Genomic DNA, 22,501 nt, shown 5'->3' with positions numbered 1-22,501 from the left:
AAGGATCAAGGAACCACTCTGACCAGACTCTGAAGTCATCTGGGATACTTTCTCCTTTCCTAACCTAAAAAATGGCAGGGTCACAAATAAATTTACAGTATTCTCTGGGAGATGCAAACTGCTGTAGAGCAAGGCAAACATGAGTTTAAAGACACAGGTCCTAGATCCACCTATACCACTAACAAGCTGAGTGAACCTGAGTGTCTTCACTTCACTGGCTCTCAGTATCCCTGACTGTATTGTGAGGGATTTGGATCTCTACAGGCCCTTTCAGCCCCCAGAATCTATTATCCTGCTTTCTACTATTTGTCTCAGTATCTCTGAAAGCTACATTTTCCAAAGCAAGGATTTTATACCTAAAAATCTGCCTTCACGATGCAGCTAGATAAATTATACACCATAAAAAATTAAATTGACTTTTATTGGCCGAATATGTCAAGTTGTCCCAATGAGTCTCACTGAATATACTCTTCTTACCACTTTGTGCCATCTTCTCTGGTCTCACTCTATAAAGAGCCCTCATCAAAGAGTTAGCTGCATCACAGACTCCATGCTCCTGGCATAATGAAGAGGACTGATGGCGTTAACGTTAACTTTGGACTCTGGTCAAACTCAACGGTAATTATCTTTGCTCCTGTTGTAAGATGTCTGAGATGAGAAACCAGTGACAATTTTAATACAGACACTGGCCCCACATCCACCTCTGTTCTGATCTTTATGATCACACCAGTCTTCCCACATGAAACCACCAATCCCCAGGTGCTAGGCATTAACTTACCCTGGAGCTTAGCTGGGATAAGCACTCTTATTTCTTTGCAGGGAGCAAAGGGTAGAAAGCTTTACTCTGGCGGCATGGATCCTGCTGATAAGTGACACATTTGTTGTTGAAAGAGGAAGTTGAGTTTATCTGGTGTCTCACCACAGAAACCTTATTTGCACAAGAAAGGTAAGTCCCTTGAGCAAATGACGTTACTCAAATTTTATTTTTTTTATTTCATTGGTGCAGAGAAATTCAAATAGCAGGGAATCAGAGGCTATGCGTACTCACACAATGGCTATATAACAGCCTTCCTCACCCTATCTCCTTCCTTGACAACCGACATATCTAGATTTTCACCGATTCCAGTAGGTTCCATGGTAAGATGAAATTTTCAGGCAAATCTAAAGAGTGTTTACCTAGTAACAGGAAAGCTACAGCTTGTGCAAGCCTGAGGGGCAAAGGCTGAAGAAACCTAAAGAATACAAGTCAAAATTAGAAACAGTAGAAGTACCTTTGCTTAAGATGTTCCCTCCATCTGGAGTGCCCCTCTCCCGACCCCTTCATCTCAAGGCTCACAATTTAACACATAGTTTCATTATTTTTGTGTATTTATTATCCCTTTACTAGACTGCACACTGCTTGAAGGCAAAGATCATGTCTGATTCACATCTGTATTCCCAACTTGTCCAGCACAAGGCATTTTCATGAATTGTTATTGAATGAATACATATGGGAATTAATAAACAAACACATGCTCAAACAATGCATGAATAAGTAAATGAACATTATTGATTACAGGATCTCCCTCCAGTGTACTAAAATTCCGGTTTTTACGTACAATGTACATGAGGCCTTCAAAACTATGTGAATACAGGAAGATCATACACTTGAGGACTATAGTGTCAACTAAGTCTGAGAGTAGTTTTGAGAAACGAGGTTTAAAATGCAGCACAAACCCCTGTTGGAGTGTAAGGGAAAGAGAAGCTGACAGTATTGGAAACTAAGAGCTTGGGATGATTGATGGAAATGTCATCATAACTTGTGAAGACTGGCATCATCCTGGCGGATGTATGTCAAATGAAACAAGTTTAGCCTTTCAATCCCCTTCTTAATTTTAATTTCAAATGTTTATTCAGCTCCTATCTTTTGTTAATTTAGGTTTCTGAATTGGCATCCCTACTGAAAAGAGAATACACTGACAGGCCAACACACACCTCAGTCCATTTGGCAGTTCTGTTCCTCACTATGGTTAGTGGGAGCCAGTTTTCCTAGGGTAAGATTCTTCTCTGAACAAACAAAAAATTTCCAGACGTGTTGAGCTTTGAAGGCAAATCCTGGGATCCAGAAATACAAGAAATCTTTTTCTTACAATTGACTATCATCACCACATCCCAACTTTATTTCACAGACAAAACCTTCACATTGCGAGAAGGAAGCCTACCAGTTTACTTCATTTCTGTCTTGCACGCAAGCAGCCTCTTCTGTCACTGACACTAAAAAGGGAAGAAAAATAAAACCAGAAGTCAGTGTCCCAATTCAAATGAAAAATTTTAACTCAGGTAAATTTTGAGTGTTAATTATTGATATGGTTTGGTTCTGTATCCCTTCCCAAATCTCATCTTGAATTGTACTCCCATAATTCCCACGTGTTGTGGGAGGGACTTGATGGCAGATCATTGGAATCATGGGGGCAGTTTCCTCTATACTGTTCTCCTGGTAGTTAATAAGTCTCATGAAATCTGATGGTTTTATAAGGGGTTTCTGCTTTTGCATCTTTCTCATTTTCTCTTGCCACCGCCATGTAAGAAGTGACTTTTGCCTCCCACCATGATTCTGAGGCCTCCCCAGCCATATGGGACTGTTAAGTCCAATTAAACCTCTTTTTCTTCCCAGTCTCAGGTATGTCTTTATCAGCAGCATGAAAACAAACTAATATAATTATAATGAACAAATCTGTGGAGAAACAAAGCAAGCTGATAACCTAACAGTCATCTCCAATTAACTTTTAGAAGAAAGTCTTTTTGTTACTAGGTACGACTTATGGTCTACAAATCATTATAAACTAAAACCAAGTAATAAGTACCCTAATTATAAGATTCTTAAAAGTAGTGCGGTTGTACTATTTTACCAATAGTTCTAAATTCTTTCCTTATTCTTATGTATGTCATCAAAGTTTACTTTAAATGATGAATTATGTCTTCCATAGGCTGGGGAAAGTTTATGATTTGGTGCTTCAGAGGCTTTTAATTCTCTCTAACAGTATCAATAAATGAGGAGTGATAGCTATTGTTGAGAATGTTATTCATTACCATATATTGTGTTTCCTAGGTAACCCTGGAGCTCTATATGATTTAGTATGAGGAGAAGCTAGGTTTTTTCCTAAGCAAATGGTTAAATTTTGTTTTTATAAATACTGACTTTGTAACTGGTCATGTGTCTCTTTTTATAAAGTCTGATTAAAAATCATGAACCAACATAGAATCTACTGGTAGCAAGTGTGGAGGTTTTTTATGGTGTGCTTTGTGGGATTCATTTTTATCATATCTCAATTTTTATGTCTTCGCCAATTTTGTCATTATTATTTTTTATCCACTTTAACTTATATTATCTTCTTATAACATTCTTCCTTTGAAACAACTTTCAGTCCTTTCTGGAACATTAGTGGAATCCAAAAGTGAAAAATAAAGGACAGAGTGAACTGTGAACCTCAATTATTTTTAAATTAGAACTAGTGAAACTAAATTGCTTTAGGTAAAATACCTTCAAGAGTTTTCCATGTCTGATTATATATCTGCAGAGCATTCCTATGCATTTTTGAAAACTAATCATTTAACAAATACTTAATGAACTACAACAATGAGAAATCTCTCCAAAGCTGTGGAGGAAGGCTGGGTTTGGGAAACAAAAAATATGTTTCCTATCCTCCAAGAGTCTACAGTTTATGTGACAAGTTAATTATTCATAAAATAGTTAGAAAATGTAGCATAGTATGTACTTGACTGTTAAATTGTATGGAAATTAAGAAGATAAATTAACCATGGGCTAAACCTGTTGGAGAAGGTTTTCTGGTCCTTTTTTAATGGGCAAGTTTTGCTTTAAGCAGTGTTTCCCAGAGAATAAAATGTCCTAATGGAGACATACCAAGGTTTTTGTATTTTAGGTGGTACAAAGAAAAGCTTAAAAATTTAAAGCTATACATTTATTTTAAATCTTTAAAATATAATAAAATTAGCCATACAAATATATGATTTCTTAGATAATATTTCTTAAGAGGAGGCTAAAGTAGATAACTAAATTTTAAATCCTGTGATTATTCACAAAAAACTACACAAAAACCCCACAAAACTATAGAGGATATGCAAATAACAAAATCTGTGGAGAAACATTTGAGTGTCTGCAGTTTAGAAAATTTAAAGAGAGTAGAGAATGCAAGAGATTCCAGGAGAGAGAAAGAATATTGCCGAGGACATGAATGGAGAATAAACATGTAGGATAAACATGTACTGTTTGTGTGAGAGTGAGGACCAGATTTTGTCTGACCCATAAGGCATGCTGGAAACAGAGGGAAAGAAGCTTGGAGGATGGAGTTCTACATAAATGTCTTAGAGTATAGAAGCCATGGAATACAAGAAGTAATTGAAAGAATATAAACAGAGTCAGAGGAGGGAAAATAAAATTATTAGTTACTGAGTACTTTCCATGTCCTGTCACCATTCTAGGCAATTCGCCCACATCATCTAATTTAATGAATCAAACAATCTTATGGAGTAGGGACTAATATTATCTCCCATTTTCTGCATTAATGAATTCAAGCACAGAGAAATTAATTAACTTCTCAAAGATTGTAAACAAGGAAGTGGGAGAGGCAAGATTCAAACTCATATGTGCCTTGCTCAACAGCCTGCTTCCTTTCTATTATTCTTTGAATGATCATGGAGATAATAGTATATAGAATGGATTGCAGGAGGGGGCAAAACAGGAGGTGAAGATCTCTTTTAGAGAATAGACCATTACATTTGAGGTAATTAGAGCCTGGATTGGGACAATGACTGTAAGAATGAAGATAGAGGGTAGTTTCCAAAAAAATATTTTTCTCAAAGAGCTCTTAAAACTGTAATCAGTAAAATGAAAGAGGAAATGAATTTTCATGAATAGGAATAAATAAATCTTTCAAGGGGTTCATTTTTTGCATATTTTCCATTAAGACTTTTTTTGAGTCATATGATGAAGTATATCTTCTTTCAGTGAGAAAAACATACTTTGTAGCTGGAAGAGAGGTTCTTTTTTCTGAACCCAGAGGCTTGTTTTGGAGACAAGTTTACCACTTGGCCAGTTCTTGAGGGCCCCTGTGAAGAATCTATAGTCTTGACAAGGAAAATAATTCACATAATATAAATTTTTAATGAATTGTGTTTCAGAAAATTTTCATAAGATTTTATTCAGCCAAATAACTGGCCATTTGGGTCAATATACTGTGTATTAACCAGAAAAATGAGATTTCAATAAATTCTAGGTGATCTCTTTGATGCCCATTTAGTCAAAGCCATAAACAATGAGCAAGAGGCCAAGGAATGAGGCAAAGAATGGGATCTCTTGTCTCAGTTTCACACTTCAGGCATTGTGCTATGAGACTTATTAACTTTCATATGTGTCACCAGGATTGATCATTGGGAAAACAGTGGAATAGATGAAGACTATATTTGCACCCTATCTTCCTTTACTAGCCTTTTTGTTCAGCATTCTTCTCAAGGATATGGTATGCTTCCAGACCCTCTGAGTTCCTGTTCTTACAAAATAAAGTGACCAGAGTAAGCTCTTCATACTAAAACAGAGAAAAGTATTTAGGAAGAGGGCACTACAAACACAGAAGATTAGATTCTAACTGTCTGCAATTTTAGGCACTGACAAGCAATGAAAGATTGTCCAAATCAGCATTCCTCAAATAAGTAAACTTTTTGGTCTCAGAGCAATTTACACTCTTAAAAATTATTTAGGATCTCAGAGAGCTTTTGTTTATGTGGGTTATATCTATTGATATTTACCATATTAGGCATTGATGTCAATTTTAAAAAAAACTTCATATATTTATTAAAATAATAAATTTGTTACACGTTAATAAAAATAACTTATTTTATAAAATATAACAAATTTACTAAAATAAAAGAAGAGTGACATTGTTTTACATTTTTGCTAACTTCTTTAATCTCTGGCTGAACAGAAAATAGTTGGATTCTCATATCTTGTTTTGCATTCATTCTGTTGTAATACGTTGTTTTAGTTGTAATGTTGGGAATAATCTGGCCTCACATGGGTAAGTGGATAAAAAAAAAGGGAGGAGTGTTTTAATAGCCTTTTTCAGAAAAACGTACAAATTTTTCTTTCATACCACACCAAAATTAGATAAGTAGTAGCTTTTTACAGGAAAATAGCAATGTGGATTCTGAAAACATACTGATGAACATTTTCTACTCTATTTCAATATAATTCATTTGTCTATATTGTACGTTGAATGATCCCTTAAGTGTGCATTATTGATAACAACATGCTTTGGTCTTTTGGAGAATATTGGTTCACTGAGTTATGCAAATGTTGACAAGGTTTACCATACAGTATCACCAATACATCACATTTGTTACTATCACTACTAATCTCAACAGAAAACTGTTCATTTTATGAGATGAGCATCATTCTGATACCAAAATCTGGCAGAGACACTGTATTTTGTTGTTGTTGTTACAACAAAAAAAATTTCAGGCCAATATCCCTGTTGAACATTGATGCAAAAAACCTCAATAAAATACTGGCAAACCAATTCCAGCAGCACATCGAAAAGCTTATCCACCATGATCAAGTAGCCTTCATCCCTGGGATGCAAGGCTGTTTCAACATACCCAAATCAATAAACGTAATCCATCACATAAACAGAACCAATGACAAAAACCACATGATTATCTCAATAGATGCAGAAAAAGTCTTCGATAAAATTCAACACCCCTTCATGCTAAAAACTCTCAATAAATTAGTTATTGATGGAACACATCTAAAAATAATAAGAGCTATTTATGACAAACCCACAGCAAATATCATACTAAATGGGCAAAAACTGGAAGCATTTTTCTTGAAAACCGGCACAAGACAAGGATGCCCTCTCTCACCACTCCTGTTCAACATAGTATTGGAAGTTCTGGCCAGGGTAGTCATGCAAGAGAAATAAATAAAGGTTATCCAAATAGGAAGAGAGGATGTCAAATTGTCTGTTTGCAGATGACATGATTGTGTATTTAGAAAACTCCATCATCTCAGCCAAAATCTCCTTAAGCTGCTAAGCAACTTCAGCAAACTTTCAGGATACAAAATTAATGTGCAAATACAACAAGCATTCCCATACACCAATAATAGACAAATAGCCAAATCATGAGTAAACTCCCACTCACAATTGCTGCAAAAAGAATAAAATACCTAGGAATGCAACTTACAAGGGATGTGAAAGACCTCTTCAAGGAGAACTACAAACCACTGCTCAAAGAAATGAGAGGACACAAACAAATGGAAAAACATTACATATTCATGGATAGGAAAAATCAATATCATGAAAATGGCCATACCGCCCAAACTAATTTATAGATTCAATGACATTCCCATCAAGCTACCATTGACTTTCATCTCAGAATTAGAAAAAACAACTTTAAATTTCCTAAGGAACCAAAAAAGAGCCCATTTAGCCAGGACAATTCTAAGCAAAAAGAACAAAGCTAGAGGCATCATACTACCTGACTTCAAACTATACTACAAAGCTACAGTAACCAAAACAGCAGTTACTGATGCCAAAACAGATATATAGACCAATGGAATAGAACAGAGGCCTCAGAAGTAATGCCACACATCTACAATCATCTGATCTTCAACAAACCTGACAAAAACAAACCATGGAGACAGGATTCCCTATTTAATAAATGATGTTGGGAAAACTGGCTAGTCATATGCAGAAAACTGAAACTGGACCCTTCCTTATACCTTATACAAAAATTAACTCAAGATGGATTAAAGACCTCAATGTAAAACCTAAAACCATAATGCCCCTAGAAGAAAACCTAGGCAATACTTTTCAGGACATAGGCATGGGCAAAAACTTCATGACTAAAACACCAAAAGCAATGACAACAAAAGCCAAAACTGACAAATGGGATCTAATTAAATTAAAGAGCTTCTGCACAGCAAAAGAAACTCTCTTCAGAGTGAACAAGCAACCTACAGAATGGGAGAAAATTTTTGCAATCTATCCATCTGACAAAGTGGTAATAACCATAATCTACAGGGAACTTAAACAAATTTACAAGAAAAAAACAACCCCACCAAAATTTGGGTGAAAGATATGAACAGATACTTCTCAAAAGAAGACATTTATTTGGCCAACAAACATATGAAAAAAAGCTCATCATCACTGGTCATTAGAGAAATGAAAATGAAAACCACAATGAGATACCTTCTCATGCCAGTTAGAATGGTGATCATTAAAAAGTCAGGAAACAATACATGTTGGAGAGGATGTGGAGAAATAGGAATGCTTTTACACTGTTGGTGGGAGTGCAAATTACTTCAACCATTGTGGAACTAATTTGTGTGGAGATTCCTCAAGGATCTAGAACCAGAAATACCATTTGAACCAGCAATCCCATTACTGAGTATATACCCAAAGGATTATAAATCATTCTACAATAAAGATACATGCACACGTATGTTTATTGCAGCACTATTCACAATAGCAAAGACTTAACCCAAATGCCCATCAATGATAGACGAGATAAAGAAAATGTGGCACATATACACCATGGAATACTATGCAACTATAAAAAAGGATGAGTTCATGTCCTTTGCAGGGACATAGATGAAGCAGGAAACCATCATTCTCAGCAAACTAAAATAGGAACAGAAAACCAAACATCACATATTCTCACTCATAAGTGGGGGTTGAACAATGAGAACACACGGACACAGGGAGGGGAGCATCACACACCGGGGCCTGTAAGGGGGTGGGGGGCTAAGAGAAGGCTAGCATTAGGAGAAATACCTAATGTAATTGACAGGTTAATGGGTGCAGCAAACCACCATGGCACATGTATACCTATGGAACAAACCTGTACATTCTACACATGTATCCCAGAACTTAAAGTATAATTTAAAAAAAAGAAAAAAGCAAGAGCTACACAAAGTAAAAAAGAGACGTATTCCATACTATCCAAAGCAATCTAAAGATTCAGTGTAATCCCTATGAAAACACCAATGACATTCTTCACAGAAATAGAAAAAAAAATCCTAAAATTCATATGAAACCCCCAAAGACCCCAAAGAGTTAAAATAAAAAATTCTAGGCCCAAAGAACAAAGTTAACAGCATTACACTCCTTGTTTTCACAATGTATTACAAAGCTATAATAATCAAAATAGCATGGCAGTGGTATAATAAAGAAACACAGAACAATAAAACAAAATAGAGAACCCAGAAATAAATCCATGCATTTACAGTTAACCCAATTTTGACAAAGGTGCCAGCAATATACACTGGGGAAAGAATAGTCTCTTCAATGAATGTTACTAGGAAAACTGGATATCCATATGCAGAAGAATGACGCTAGACCCCTATCTCTTGCCATATACAAAAATAAAATCAAAATATACTACAAACATAAATCTAAGACCGGAAACTATAAGACTACTAGAAGAAAACAGTGGGAAAACTCTCAAGGAAACTTTCCAGGACAATGGTCAGAGCAAAGATTTCTTGAGTAAAACCTAAAAAACACAGGCAACCAAAGCAAACATGCACAAATGGGATAATATCAAGGTAAAAAGCTTCTGCTCAGCAATGGAAACAATCAACCAAGTGAAGAGACAACACAGAGAATCAGAGAAAGTATTTTCCAACTATCCATCTAACAATAAAAATATATAAGAAGCTCAAACAACTCAATAGGAGAAAAAAAACACAAATAATCAGATTTTTAAAATGCGCAAAAGACCTGAGTAGACATTTCTCTAAAGAAAACATACACATGGCAAACAGGTGTATGAGAAAATGTTCAACATCACTAATTGTCAGAGAAATGCAAATCAAAACTACACTATCATCTCATTACACTTAAAATTACTTTTATCCAAAAGACAGGCAAATAATAAATGCTGGCCAGGACGTGGAGAAAGAGGATTGTTCATACCCTGTTGGTGGGAATGTAAATTAGTACAGCCACAATGGAAAACAGCACGGAGGTTCTTCAAAAACTAAAAACAGAATTATCACATTATCCAACAATCCCACTGCTGGGTATATATCCAAAAGAAAGGAAACAAGTATATCAAAGAGATATGTGCACTCCCATGTTCATTGCAGCACTATTCACAATAGCAATATATAGAATCAACCTAAATGTCCATCAACAGATGAATGGGAGGGGAGGGCAAGGTGGCCAACCAGACACAACCACATGGAACAGCTCCTATGAAGGGACCCAGACGACTGGCGTGTTGCTAACAGATCTTCAGAGAGAAGGCACTGAGAGTGGACAGAGGGAAGATACAGAAGCTGGGTTGAAGGGGGAGAAAGTTGGGAACTCTAGGCAGGACAACATTACATCTGGACTCATCGCTGCCCCCGCAGGGCTCCAAGAGAACCAATGAGTTGAACTGGAAAGGAGCAACCTGCTCTCGCCACAAGCTTTTGGAACCCCTCACCATGGACAATCTAGTTGGCAAGGAGAGTTGCTTAGAGAAGTGGTGGAGCAGCAAGCCAGCTGAATGTGCAGCAGCACAGAAGATTTGGTGTGGGAGCGTCTGTAGCTGAGCACAGCCAAGGATGACCATCCCCCTAAGCTCAAGTTGCTCCCATAGGAGAGTTTAGCCCTATGAGAACTGTCATCCTGAACTCTGAAGGGCAGTCTTGCCAGTCAGGTGGGGCCAGTCCGACCTGAGCACCCATTGGTCATCTGACCTTTCTCTGGCCTCCAGCCTACCCACACTTTCTTGCAGGGCAGCCTGGGGTGCCCTGGAAGCCACACCATAGCTTCTGTGATGGCAGACCATGACTGAAAGGCGGAGAGTCCCTAAGGCCAAGCACCAGCCCAAGTGCTCTCTCTGTTTACTGCAGCCTTCCCGGGAACCACTGGCAACTCCCCACATCGCTTTGCTGGTGCGCGTCTGTTGGGGCCTGTTTTGCTTTCCTTGCCCCGCCAGCTCATAGGAGTGCAGTCCTTCCCCACTCACCCCTCTGACTGCCAATGCTAGAGGAGCCTTGGTGGGCACAGAGCCTACCAGCCCTGCCCCAATCAGTGCCTCACTCTTGCACTAACAGGGGGCAGAGAACAGCAGATCCTCCCCCACCTCCCCCAAGCGAATACTGCTGCTTGTGAGGCACAGAGAAGGCACCCAGACTTGTGCCTGCCAGTACCCCACCTCAGAGAAAACACCACCTCCAGCACCCAGTCACCTGCACACAGTCACCCGGCAGGGCAATCCCCCAACCCCCTCCTGCAGCCCCTTCTTCCATCCACTCTCTCCCTCCAGCTGCATTGCCTCTGCCACTGTGTTGAACACCAGAAGGGAGGCAGGCATCCTGGCACTCACCGGCACTAGCTAGCACTCTGCCACAGTTGCCACTACTACTGCTGCTGGCATTTGAGAATGAGGAGGGATCCTGCCATCACTGTACTAGAAATGTTTTGTCACTACACCCATTAGAGTGAAATGGTGTCACTACACCCATTAGAGTGTAGTGACCAGCATTCCAGCAGCACCACAGCTCTGGCAGCTTGCTGGATTCCTGACTTTAAGGAGCCAGAGAACAAAGTCAGGGCCCAACACAAGTCCCCCGAAGTTAAGAGTATGCAGTTCAGGAATCAGGAGCTCAGTGTTGGCTTTTGGCCACCTAACATCTTCTAGAAATGAAGCCAGTTGGCTGAATCCACCTTATACCACAACCAAACACTCAATGTCACCAGATAAGATAGAAGAAGAAAAAAAAATCTGAAGGTCAGCATCCTCCAAGATCAAAGGAAGATAAGACCACAAAGATGAGCTCAGCATCACTGATCATTAGAGAAATAAAATCAAAACCACAATGAGATACCATCTCAGGCCAGTCAAGTTGGTTGTTATTAAAAATTCAAAAATAAAAGATGCAGATGAAGTTGTGGAGAAAAGGACTGCTTATACACTGTTGGTGGGAGTCTAAAGTAGTTCAACTATTGTAGAAGACAGTGTGATTCCTCAAAGACCTGAAAGCAGAAATACCATTCAACCTAGCAATCTCATCACTGGGTATATATCCAAAGGAATATAAAGCATTCTGTTATAAAGACACATGCACACGTGTGTTCATTGCAGCACTATTCACAATAGCAAAGATATCGGCTCAACCTAAATACCCATCAATGAAAGACTGGATAAAGAAAATGTGGTACATATGCAGCATGGAATACTACGCAGCCATAAAAAAGAACAAGATCATGTCCTTTGCAGGAACATGGGTGGAGCTGAAGGCTGTTATCCTTAGCAAATTAATGCAGAGACAGAAAACTAAATACTGCATTTTCTCACATATAAGTGGAGCTAAATGATGAGAATGCATGGACACATAGAAAGAAACAACACACACTGAGGCCTACTGGAGGGCGAAGGATGGGAGGAGGGAGAGGATCAGGAAAAATAACTAATGGTTACTGGGCTTAATACCTGAGTGACAAAATAATCTGTAAAAAAAAATGACACAAGTTTACCTGCATAACAAACCTGTGCATGTACCGTGTACTCGAAAGTTAAATATAAAAAAGATAGAGAAGAAATAACCCCAAAATAAATAAATTAGGCACTTCAAAAAGGGCCAGATAGCAAATACTTTCAGCTTTCTAGATCACACAGTCTGTCACAACTCCTCTGCTCTGTCACTGTAGCACCAACATAGCCATAGACAGTATCTAAACATATGCATGTGGCTATGTTCCAATAAAACTTTATTTATGCACACTGAAATTCACATTTCATATAATTTTCATTCTTTAGCTCGGCTACTGAAATAGTCTCCCAATTGTTCACACTGCCATATATATGCCCTACCCAGAGCTATGAGCTTCATTTACTTCAACTTCAGCTTAATCTTGTCATTTTCCCTGCTCAGAAACCTTCAATAATTCACCACTGTGCACCAGTTCTTTGTTAAACTCTTTTACTTGGATTTCAAAGCCATATGGTTTCATACTTTTCTATCCTCCCTTCTGTACATATTACTAGTGGTACATTGTATCTCAAGCAAACTGGATTATCACTATTTCAGAAACACATTAGACTTTATCTCCAAGCTTTGGTATGAGTTATCTTCCTGAAGCCCTCTTGTCGTCTCGTCTGTCAGTTGAAATTCTGCCCATCGTTTTGTCGAGACTCTGTCCAAACTCCCTCTTTTACACAATATTCTTTCTATTCCCTTTTATTTACCTTTTTGGATAGGACCTTTCCATTTTCTGAATCTCCAGAACATTTAGGCATTTATATTCTGTTTGGCATTTTAGTTCTATATATACTTGTCTTATCTGTTGTGCCCCTTCCCCCAACTAGATGGCAAGTTCTTGTCATATATATGACAGGTGCTCAGTAATTTTATTGAATGTATTTAATCTAGTAGCTATCAAGTTAGGATCATTATATGTATGGCACAGGGAATCTTCTATTTTTATTTCATTATTAGGGATGAAGATGCAAATATAAAATGTCTGGGAATCTTTGCCTGTAGTAAGGGTATTTTACTTGTAAAGGTAAAGTAAAATACTGATGTATATTTTTTCAATGACTCCAAATTTAGAGAACACTTTTGGTATGAATTCAAATCAAAAGGTAAATGTTTTGAGCCCCTAAAGTGTTTTTAAATTCTATTATATTTTCCTTTTGCAGTCAAACCGTCTTGTTTGTTTTCTACATTTATAAAGCAATTGCAATGCCTCTATTCACCAGAACTTCCCTCTATCTGTCTAGGGAAAAGCACAATAGATAAATAAGCGGGCTTCCAGTTCCAGCTCTGCTATAAAATGAAGATAATAACTCTTGCCTCAGAAGACTTCTGCAAGAATCAAGTGCAAAAACACATGTGAAACAAATGGCTTTGAAAGAGAGCAAAACATGATACTGAAGTCAGTATCGCTAGATGCTTCATTGATCTTCAATAAAAATATTAGATAATTATCAGCCGTTAAAAACCATACTTACATTAAGTCACATAAAATTGTTCTTTTTCTTTCTTGGTTAAAGAAGAGTGTATAGATTCCAAAACAGTTGATATCATAAAGTCATCTTAGCAACCAAAAGATAAACAAGAATAAACAATTCAATTACTAAGTGATTAACCTGCCAAAAAATCATCTGGCTTGTAAACCTGGATCCAGCTTTATTCCAAGTGTTTTCCCTTGCTCTTTGCATTTCAGCCTAATTATATTTTAGAGTATACAGAAACAGGAAGCCAGTAATGATTTGCTGAGGTCATCCTTGGTCCTTTTCCTTGATCAGATCTCTTGCAGCTGCAGAGTAACTTAGATTCTCATGGTGGGGGGAAACTGCTTACTAATTCAAGAAGTTACCCTGGAGTCTGGCAGCTTCACTATTTTTCAAAAATTAAATTGTTTATCTAATCACTCTAATTTGAAATAAGTTTTGATGAACAAAATGTGGAGAATTTCAAATTTATTCAGAATCCTTAAAAGTCTCTAAGAGCACAAGTATGCTACCACTTCAAATTAGTTGTATGTATGAGTTTTGTCACGGTACCAAGATGTTATTCAAGAGCAAGGCAAGTTTTCTAATGCTTAAATACTCAATATATCCCAAAGCAAACATTTCAAATATACGTGGTCTAGATTCCAGAATGAAAGTTTATCTAGTCATGTTTTTAATAAAGGATCATCCTGGCTTGCTGTCTTCCAAAGTCTTCTACAAAATTTTATTTTCACTCCAAGAAAAATTGGTGAATTTAATGAAAAATTTTAAAATAGGCAAAATATCAGATCACATAAGATTATATCTTGAACATCCAATGTCGATAAGAATATGAGGAATCAGCTATTCTCAGACAATGTTTTGAAGGACAATTTGGCAAGTTCTAGAAACATTTTATTTTATTTTATTATTTTTTTTAATTTATTTTTTGAGACAGAGTCTCACTCTGTCACCCAGGCTGGAGTGCAGTGGCGCAATCTTTGCATACTGTAAGCTCCGCCTCCCAGGTTCACGCCATTCTCCTGCCTCAGCCTCCCCAGTAGCTGGGACTACAGGTGCCTGCCACCACGCCAGGCTAATATTTTATTATTTTTAATAGAGATGGGGTTTCACTGTGTTAGCCAAGATGGTCTCGATCTCCTGACCTCGTGATCCACCCACCTCGGCCTCCCAAAGTGCTGGGATTACAGGCGTGAGCCACCGCGCCCAGCCTAGAAACATTTTAAATGCATATACCCATTGATCCAACAATTTCACTTTTATAAAATTTTCACTCAAGTATTTATGAATACAGGAATGAGCAGATATTCAACAAGATAGATTTTCATTGCTGTAAAACTATTCTCATACACCTACTGTCACCTTAAATTATAGCAGTATGTAAATTAATGAAACTCTAATTCAATAAAACTATTGATAAATCACTAGCAACTATTTGAAGCCCTTTACACTTATTAATGTATTTGAACTGAGGATCTATCTAATTATATGTAATTAGAAATGGCCTCATTTTTCTTTTATTTATTTTATTTTACTGATGAAGAAACATACCTAGGAAGTTGTAACTTGTCCAAGATCACATAGTGAACTTCATGAAAGACATGAGTACTACTGGAGGAGAGAGAAAATGAGGAAGGCAAAGGTTGAACAACTATTGGGTACTATGATACTACCTGGGAAATTGGATCATTTGTGCTCCAATAGAATTTACTCATGTAACAAACCTATGCATGCACTCCTATAATCTAAAATAAAAGTTGAAATTATTTAAAAAAGAAGCCTAGGTTGATCTGCTTTTAAAAATAATAGGAAAAAAACCCTTTCACATACACGTGCACAACCAAAATGTGTATAAATTAATTGCTATGCACAATAACTATTGTTGTTTAACTGGGTGAGAAAAGAGAACTATTTGTACAGAAGACTCACAGGGAAAGAAGTCATAAGATTTTAGGGTTATATAAGCCTTAGAGAAGGAAAACAGGCCATGAAAAATACTCCATGGAGTTTGGCTTAGGATTTCCTATTTCCCATAGCAGACGTTATACCCTCATGTAATGATATGGTTTGGCTGTGTCCCCAACCCAAATCTCATCTTTTTAGTAACTCCCACAATTTCCACATGTCATGGGAGGGACCTAGTGGGAGGTGATTGAATCATGGGGGCGAGCCTTTTTCATGCTTTTCTCGTGATAGTGAATAAGTCTTATGAGCTCTGATGGTTTTATAAAGAGGAGTTCCCCTGCACATGCTCTCTCTGTGTCTGCCACCATCCATGTAAGACATGACTTGCTGCTCCTTGCCTTCCACCATGATTATGAAGCCTCCCCAACCACGTGGAACTGTAAGTCTAATACACCTCTTTCTTTTGTAAATTGCCCAGTCTCAGGTGTGTCTTTATCACCAGCATGAAACAGACTACTGCAGTAAATTGATACCAGTAGAGTGGGGTGCTGCTGTAGGTACCCAATAATGTGGAAACAACTTTGGAACTGGGTGACAGGCAGGGGTTGTAACAATTTGGAGGGCTCAGAAGAAGACAGGGAAATGTGGAAATGATTGGAACTTCCTAGAGACTTGTTGAATGGCTTTGCTTAAAATGCTGATAGTGATATGGACAATAAAGTCCAGGCTGAGGTGGTCTCAGATGGAGATGAGGAGCTTGCTGGGAACTGGAGCAAAGGTGACCCTTGTTATGTTTTAGCAAAGAGACTGGTGGCATTTTGCACCTCCCTAGAGATTTGTGGAATTTCGAACTTGAGAGAGATGATTTAGGGTATCTGGCAGAAGAAATTACTAAGCAGCAAAGCATTCAAAAGATGAATAGGGTGCTGTGAAAGGTATTCAGTTTTATAAGGAAAGTAGAAAATAAAAGTTTGGAAAATTTGCAGCCTGGCAATACTATAGAAAACAAAATTCGTTTTCTGAGGGGAAATTCAAACCAGCTGAAGAAATTTGCTTAAGTAATGAGGAGCTGAATATTAATCCCCAAGACAATGGGGAAAAATATCTCCAGGGTGTGTCAGAGGTCTTCACAGCAGACCCTCCCATCACAGGCCTGGAGGCCTAGGAGGAAAAAGTGGTTTCATGGGCTGGGCCCAGGGTCTTCATGCTGTGTGCAGACTAGGGACTTGGTGCCCTGCATCCCAGTCACTCCAGCCATGGCTGAAAGGGGAAAACATGGAGCTCAGGCTGTGGATTCAGAGGGTGTAAGCTCCAAGCTTTGGCAGCTTCCACATGGTGTTGAGCCTGCAGATGCACAGAAGTCAAGAATTGAAGTTTGGAAACCTCTGCCTAGATTTCAGAAGATGTATGGAAACACCTGGATGCCCAGGCAAAAGTTTGCTGCAGGGGTGGGTGGAGAACCTCTGCTAGGGCAGTGCTAAAGGGAAATGTGGGGCCAGAGCCCCCACACAGAGTCCCTACTGGGTCACCACCTAGTGGAGCTGTGAGAAGAGGGCAACCATCCTCCAGACCCCAGAATCATAGATCCACTGACAGCTTGCACTGTGCATCTGCAAAAGCTGCAGACACTCAATACTAGCCCATAAAGGCATCCAGGAGGAAGGTTGTACTCTGCAAAGCCATAGGGGTGGAGCTCCCCAAGGATGTGGGAGCCCACCTCTTGCATCAGTGTGACCTGGATGTGAGACATGGAGTCAAAGGAGATCATTTTGGATCTTTAAGATTTGACTGCCCACTGGACTTCAAACTTGCATGGGGCCTGTAGCCCATTTGTTTTGGCCAGTTTTTCACATTTGGAATGACTGTATTAACTAAATGCCTATACCCCATTTTTTTCTAGGAGGTAACTAACTTGCTTTTGATTTTACAGGCTCATAGGCAGAAGGGATTTTCCTTGTTGTGGATGAGACTTGGACTTTGGACATTTGAGTGAATGCTGAAATGAGTTAAGACTTTGGGGAACTGTTGGGAAGGCATGATTGGTTTCAAAATGTGAGGACATGAGATTTTGGAGGGGCCAAGGGTGGAATGATACGGTTTGGCTGTGTCCCCATCCAAACCTCATCTCGATAGTAACTCCCACAATTCCCATGTGCTGTGGAAGGGACCAAGTGGGAGGTGATTTTATCATGGGGGCAAATCTTTCTCATGCTATTCTCATGATAGTGAATAAGTCTCAGAAGATGTGATGGTTTTATAAAGAGGAGGTTCCCTACACATGCTCTCTTTTTGCCTGCTGCCATCTATGTAAGATATGAGTTGCTGCTCCTGGCCTTCCACCATAACTGTGAAGCCTCCCCAGTCATGTGGAATTGTAAGTTCAATAAACCTCTTTCTTTAGGACTTCTAAAGTCCTAAAGATTTTTAAGTGTTTATATAACATGCAGAGGTACCATGAATATTGACTCCTCACACTAAGCCACCAAGAAATGTGATAGTTCCATTTATATATGTAAGTCCTCCAAAGGCTTTCTGTGATCCTTTTTATTATCAGCTACAGAACTTTACTATCAATCCAACTACTTAATCTCATTATTGACTTGCCTTATAGAGTTGTCTGCTGATCAGCTATGCCTTTGAGGGTAGTTTGGCAAATGTTCTTGAGTTTTAGAATTCTCCACAAAAGCACAGAAAATCAATAGCGTCTCTTCCAAAAGATTCCACAGTTTTATATTGCAAAAAGCAGCACAGTTTTGAAAATATTCCCTGGACAAATAAATATGTCAAGTAAAAGAATTATTTCTAGCATTTTTAAACACCAGCTAAAACATTCTACATAAATGAAGTCCTTGAATCTGAACATATTTGTACATATAACTGCAACCAAGAGAAAGTTCACACTCAAAACGTAAATTGGCCTATTTGTATCCCTATTTAAAATAGAATTATGCTAATCTTGTGCTTACGTAAGCATGTTTTATTTTATGTTAATACTGTAGATGTTATTCTCTAATAATTTCAAAACTGCTCAGGCTTTAAACACAATATCACAGACTTTCAAGCTGTAAGTTTGTTCCTTATTTGCTTAGTACATTAATGAAGAAATAAAACACAAACTGATGAAGAAAAAATACATTCCTGTTATAACTTGGCTTAATATGAACATCTAAGAATTTTCTGTTTTAATTATCTTTCATAAATGATAATTAATGCAAAAAAAAAACCTCTTTCTTTTGTAAATTGCCCAGTCTCGGTTATGTCTTTATCAGGAGCATGAAAATGAACTAATATACATGATTTCTGGTAGGCTTTGGGGATGATGCATGTGGTAGCCTCAAGTAGGTAGCTCATGGGGTTTAAAGTCTGGATTGAATGGGACAATAATTTCTCCTACATTCTCTAGATCTTCCCATCACAAATAAAATCCCTATTATTTCTATGGAGACCCAGATCAACTCTACCAGGCCACGGAGACTGGCCTTAAGAAAAAAATAGTGCTCTTGAGTCATTGCATCTATTTTTTAAAAATTTTCCAGCTTATTAAAGTATAATTTGCAATTAAAAATTATATATGTTTAAGTTGTATTACTTGGATAATTTGATATACCTATGCATTGTGAAATAATCACCAGTTTTTGAACTTAACATATATCGATTAATGTAGCTACCACCACAATCAGGGCACAGAACAGTTCTGCCACTCCCCAAAACTTTCACATGGTATGTGTTTATAGTCACATTCTTATAGCAACCACTGATCTGTTCTCCAACACTATATATAGTTTTGTCTTTTCAAGAATGTAATAAGATAAAATCATACAGAAGGAAACATTTGGATAGTGGCCTCTTTCACATAGCATAAGTCTTTGAGATTTGTACAAGTTGTTGCATGAAGTTCAAGTAGCTTGTTGCTTTTTTCTATTTTTTTCTTCCAATTTTCATTTTTTTTATTTCCACAGGTTATGGGGTACAGGTTGTGTTTTGTTAGATGAGTAAGTACTTTAGTGGTAATTTGTGAGATTTTGGTGCACCCATCTCCTGAGCAGTATACACCGCAATCTATTTGTAGTCTTACCCATCATCCTCTTCCCACCCTTTCCCCCAGAGTCCCCGAAGAACATTATGGTCATGTTTATGCCTTTGCATTCTCATAGCTTAGCTCGCACTTATGAGAGAGAACAATGTTTGATTTTCTATTCTTGAGTTACTTCACTTAGAATAATAGTTTCCAATCTCATCCAGGTCGCTGTGAATGCCATTGATTCATTCCTTTTATGGCTGAGTAGTATTCCATATCACATATATGTATCATATATCTCCACTCATTGATTGATAGGCATTTGGTTTGGTTCCACATTTTTGCAATTGCAGATTGTGCTGCTATAAACATGAGTGTGCAAGTGTCTTTTTTGTATAATAACTTATTTTCCTCTGGGTAGATACCCAATAGTGGGATTACTGGATCAAATTGTGCTTCTATTTTTCATTCTTTAAAGAATCTTCACACTGTCTTGCATAGTAGTTGTACTAGTTTACACTCCCAACAGCAGTGTAGAAGTGTTCCCTGTTCACCACATCCGCACCAACATCTATTATTTTTTGATTTTTTGATTATGGCTATTCTTTCAGGAGTAATTCGGTATCATGTTGTGGTGTTGATTTGCATTTCCCTGATCATTAGTGATGTTCAGCATTTTTTCGTTTGTTGGGCATTTGTATACTTTCTTTTGAGAATTGTCTGTTCATGTCCTTATCCCACTTTTTGATGGGATTGTTTGTAATTTTCTGGCTGATTTGTTTGGGTTCATTGCAAATTCTGGATATTAGTCCTTTATCATATGTACAGATTGTGAAGATTTTCTCCCACTCTATGTGTTGTCTGTTTACTCTGCTGACTGCTCCCTTTGCCATGCAAAAGCTCTTTAGTTTAATTAAGTCCAAGCTATTTATCTTTGTTTTTATTGCATTTGCTTTTGGGTCCTTGGCCATGAATTCCTTGCCTGAGCCAATGTCTACAAGGGTTTTCCCAATGTTATCTTCTAAAATTTTTATAGTTTTAAGTCTTAGATTTAAGTCCTTAATCCATCGTGAATTGATTTTTGTATAAGATGAGATATGAGGATTTAGTTTCACTCTCCTACATGTGGCAAGCCAATTATCGCAGCACCATTTGATAAAAGGGTGTCCTTTCTTCACTCTATTTTTTTTTTTGCTTTGTCAAAGATCAGTTGGCTATAAGTTTGTGGGTTTATTTCTGGATTCTCTATTTTGATCCATTGATCTATGTTCCTTTTTTTTTTATACCAGTATCACGCTGTTTTGGTGAACTATGGCCTTAGAGTATAGTTTGAAATAGGTAATGTGATGCCTTCAAATTTGTTCTTTTTGCTTAGTCTTGCTTTGGGTATGCAGGATATTTTTTTGGTTCCATATGCATTTTAGAATCTTTTTTTTTCTAACTCTATGAAGAATGATGGAATGGTGGTAGTTTGACCTAAATCATTCTATGAAGCCAGTGTCACCCTAATATCAAACCAAGAAAGGACCTAACCAAACAAGAAAACTACAGACCAATATTCCTGATGAACATAGATGCTAAAATAATCCTTAACAAAATACTAACTAACCAAATCCAACAACTTATCAAAATGATAATTCTGCATGATCATGTGGGATACCAGGGTTGCAGAGACAGTTTAACATACACAAGTCAATAAATGTGATACAGCAAATAAACAGAATTAAAAACAAAAATTACATGATCATCTCAATAGATGCAGAGAAAGCATTCAACAAAATCCAGTATTCCTTTTTGATTAAAACTCTCAGAAAAAATGGCATACAAGGGACATACCTCAATGTAGTAAAAGCCATCTATGACAAACCTACAGCCAACATAATACTGAAAGGGGAAAAGTTGAAAGCATTCCCTCTGAGAACTGGAACAAGACAAGTATGCCTACCCTCACCACTCCTCTTCAACATAATACTGGAAGTCCTAGCCAGAGCAATCAGACAAGAGAAAGAAATAAAGGGCATCCAAATCGGTAAAGAGGAAGTCAAACTGTTGCTGTTTGCTGATGTCATGATCACTTACCTAGAAAACCCTAAAGACTCCTCCGGAAAGCTCCTAGAACTGATTAAAAAAAAAAAAAAATTCAGCAGAGGCCGGGCGCCGTCGCTCATGCCTGTAATCCCAGCACTTTGGGAGGCTGAGACGGGTGGATCACCAGGTCAGGAGATCAAGACCATACTGGCTAACACCGTGAAACCGCGTCTCTACTAAAAATACCAAAAAATTAGCCGGGCGTAGTGGCAGGCACCTGTAGCCCCAGCTACTCAGGAGGCTAAGGCAGGAGAATGGCGTGAACCCCGGAGGCGGAGCTTGCAGTGAGACAAGATCGCGCCACTGCACTCCAGCCTGGGCAACAGAGTGAGTCTCCGTCTCAAAAAAAAAAAAAAAAAAAAAAAAAAAAAATTCAGCAGAGTTTCCAGATACAAAATTTATGTACACAAATCAATAGCTCTTCTATAAACCAACAACAAGCTAATGAGAATCAAATCAAGAACTCAATCTCTTTTAAAATAGCTG

General features: G+C 37.9%; 1 protein-coding gene across 20 annotated transcripts in view; it reads right to left on the bottom strand.

The window, feature by feature from the left end:
• Positions 1–22,249, bottom strand: part of P2RY10 (P2Y receptor family member 10) — a 40,511-nt gene extending 18,262 nt beyond the window's left edge. For 7 of the 20 annotated variants that reach the window (XM_063660084.1, XM_054472702.1, XM_054472698.1 and 4 more), the window contains exons 1-5: positions 22,007–22,218; positions 2,202–2,253; positions 1,975–2,094; positions 779–1,232; positions 478–648 (exon numbers count right to left, since the gene is read on the bottom strand). Coding sequence is in view for 5 of the 20 variants with exons in the window: in XM_054472684.1 (XP_054328659.1) it covers positions 478–523 (46 nt within the window). In the remaining 15 variants the exon portion in view is untranslated. Of the gene's footprint in view, positions 1–477; positions 649–778; positions 1,233–1,974; positions 2,095–2,201; positions 2,254–22,006 lie in introns of all 20 variants that reach the window. The other 13 variants (XM_054472697.2, XM_054472689.1, XM_054472693.1 and 10 more) reach the window with 9 other exon arrangements.
• Between the last annotated feature and the right edge of the window lie 252 nt (positions 22,250–22,501).

The sequence above is a fragment of the Pongo pygmaeus genome, chromosome X (genome assembly GCF_028885625.2).
Source record: "Pongo pygmaeus isolate AG05252 chromosome X, NHGRI_mPonPyg2-v2.0_pri, whole genome shotgun sequence".
In the NCBI taxonomy this organism is placed as follows: Eukaryota; Metazoa; Chordata; class Mammalia; order Primates; family Hominidae; genus Pongo; species Pongo pygmaeus.
This window is presented reverse-complemented; position numbering and strand designations above follow the sequence as displayed.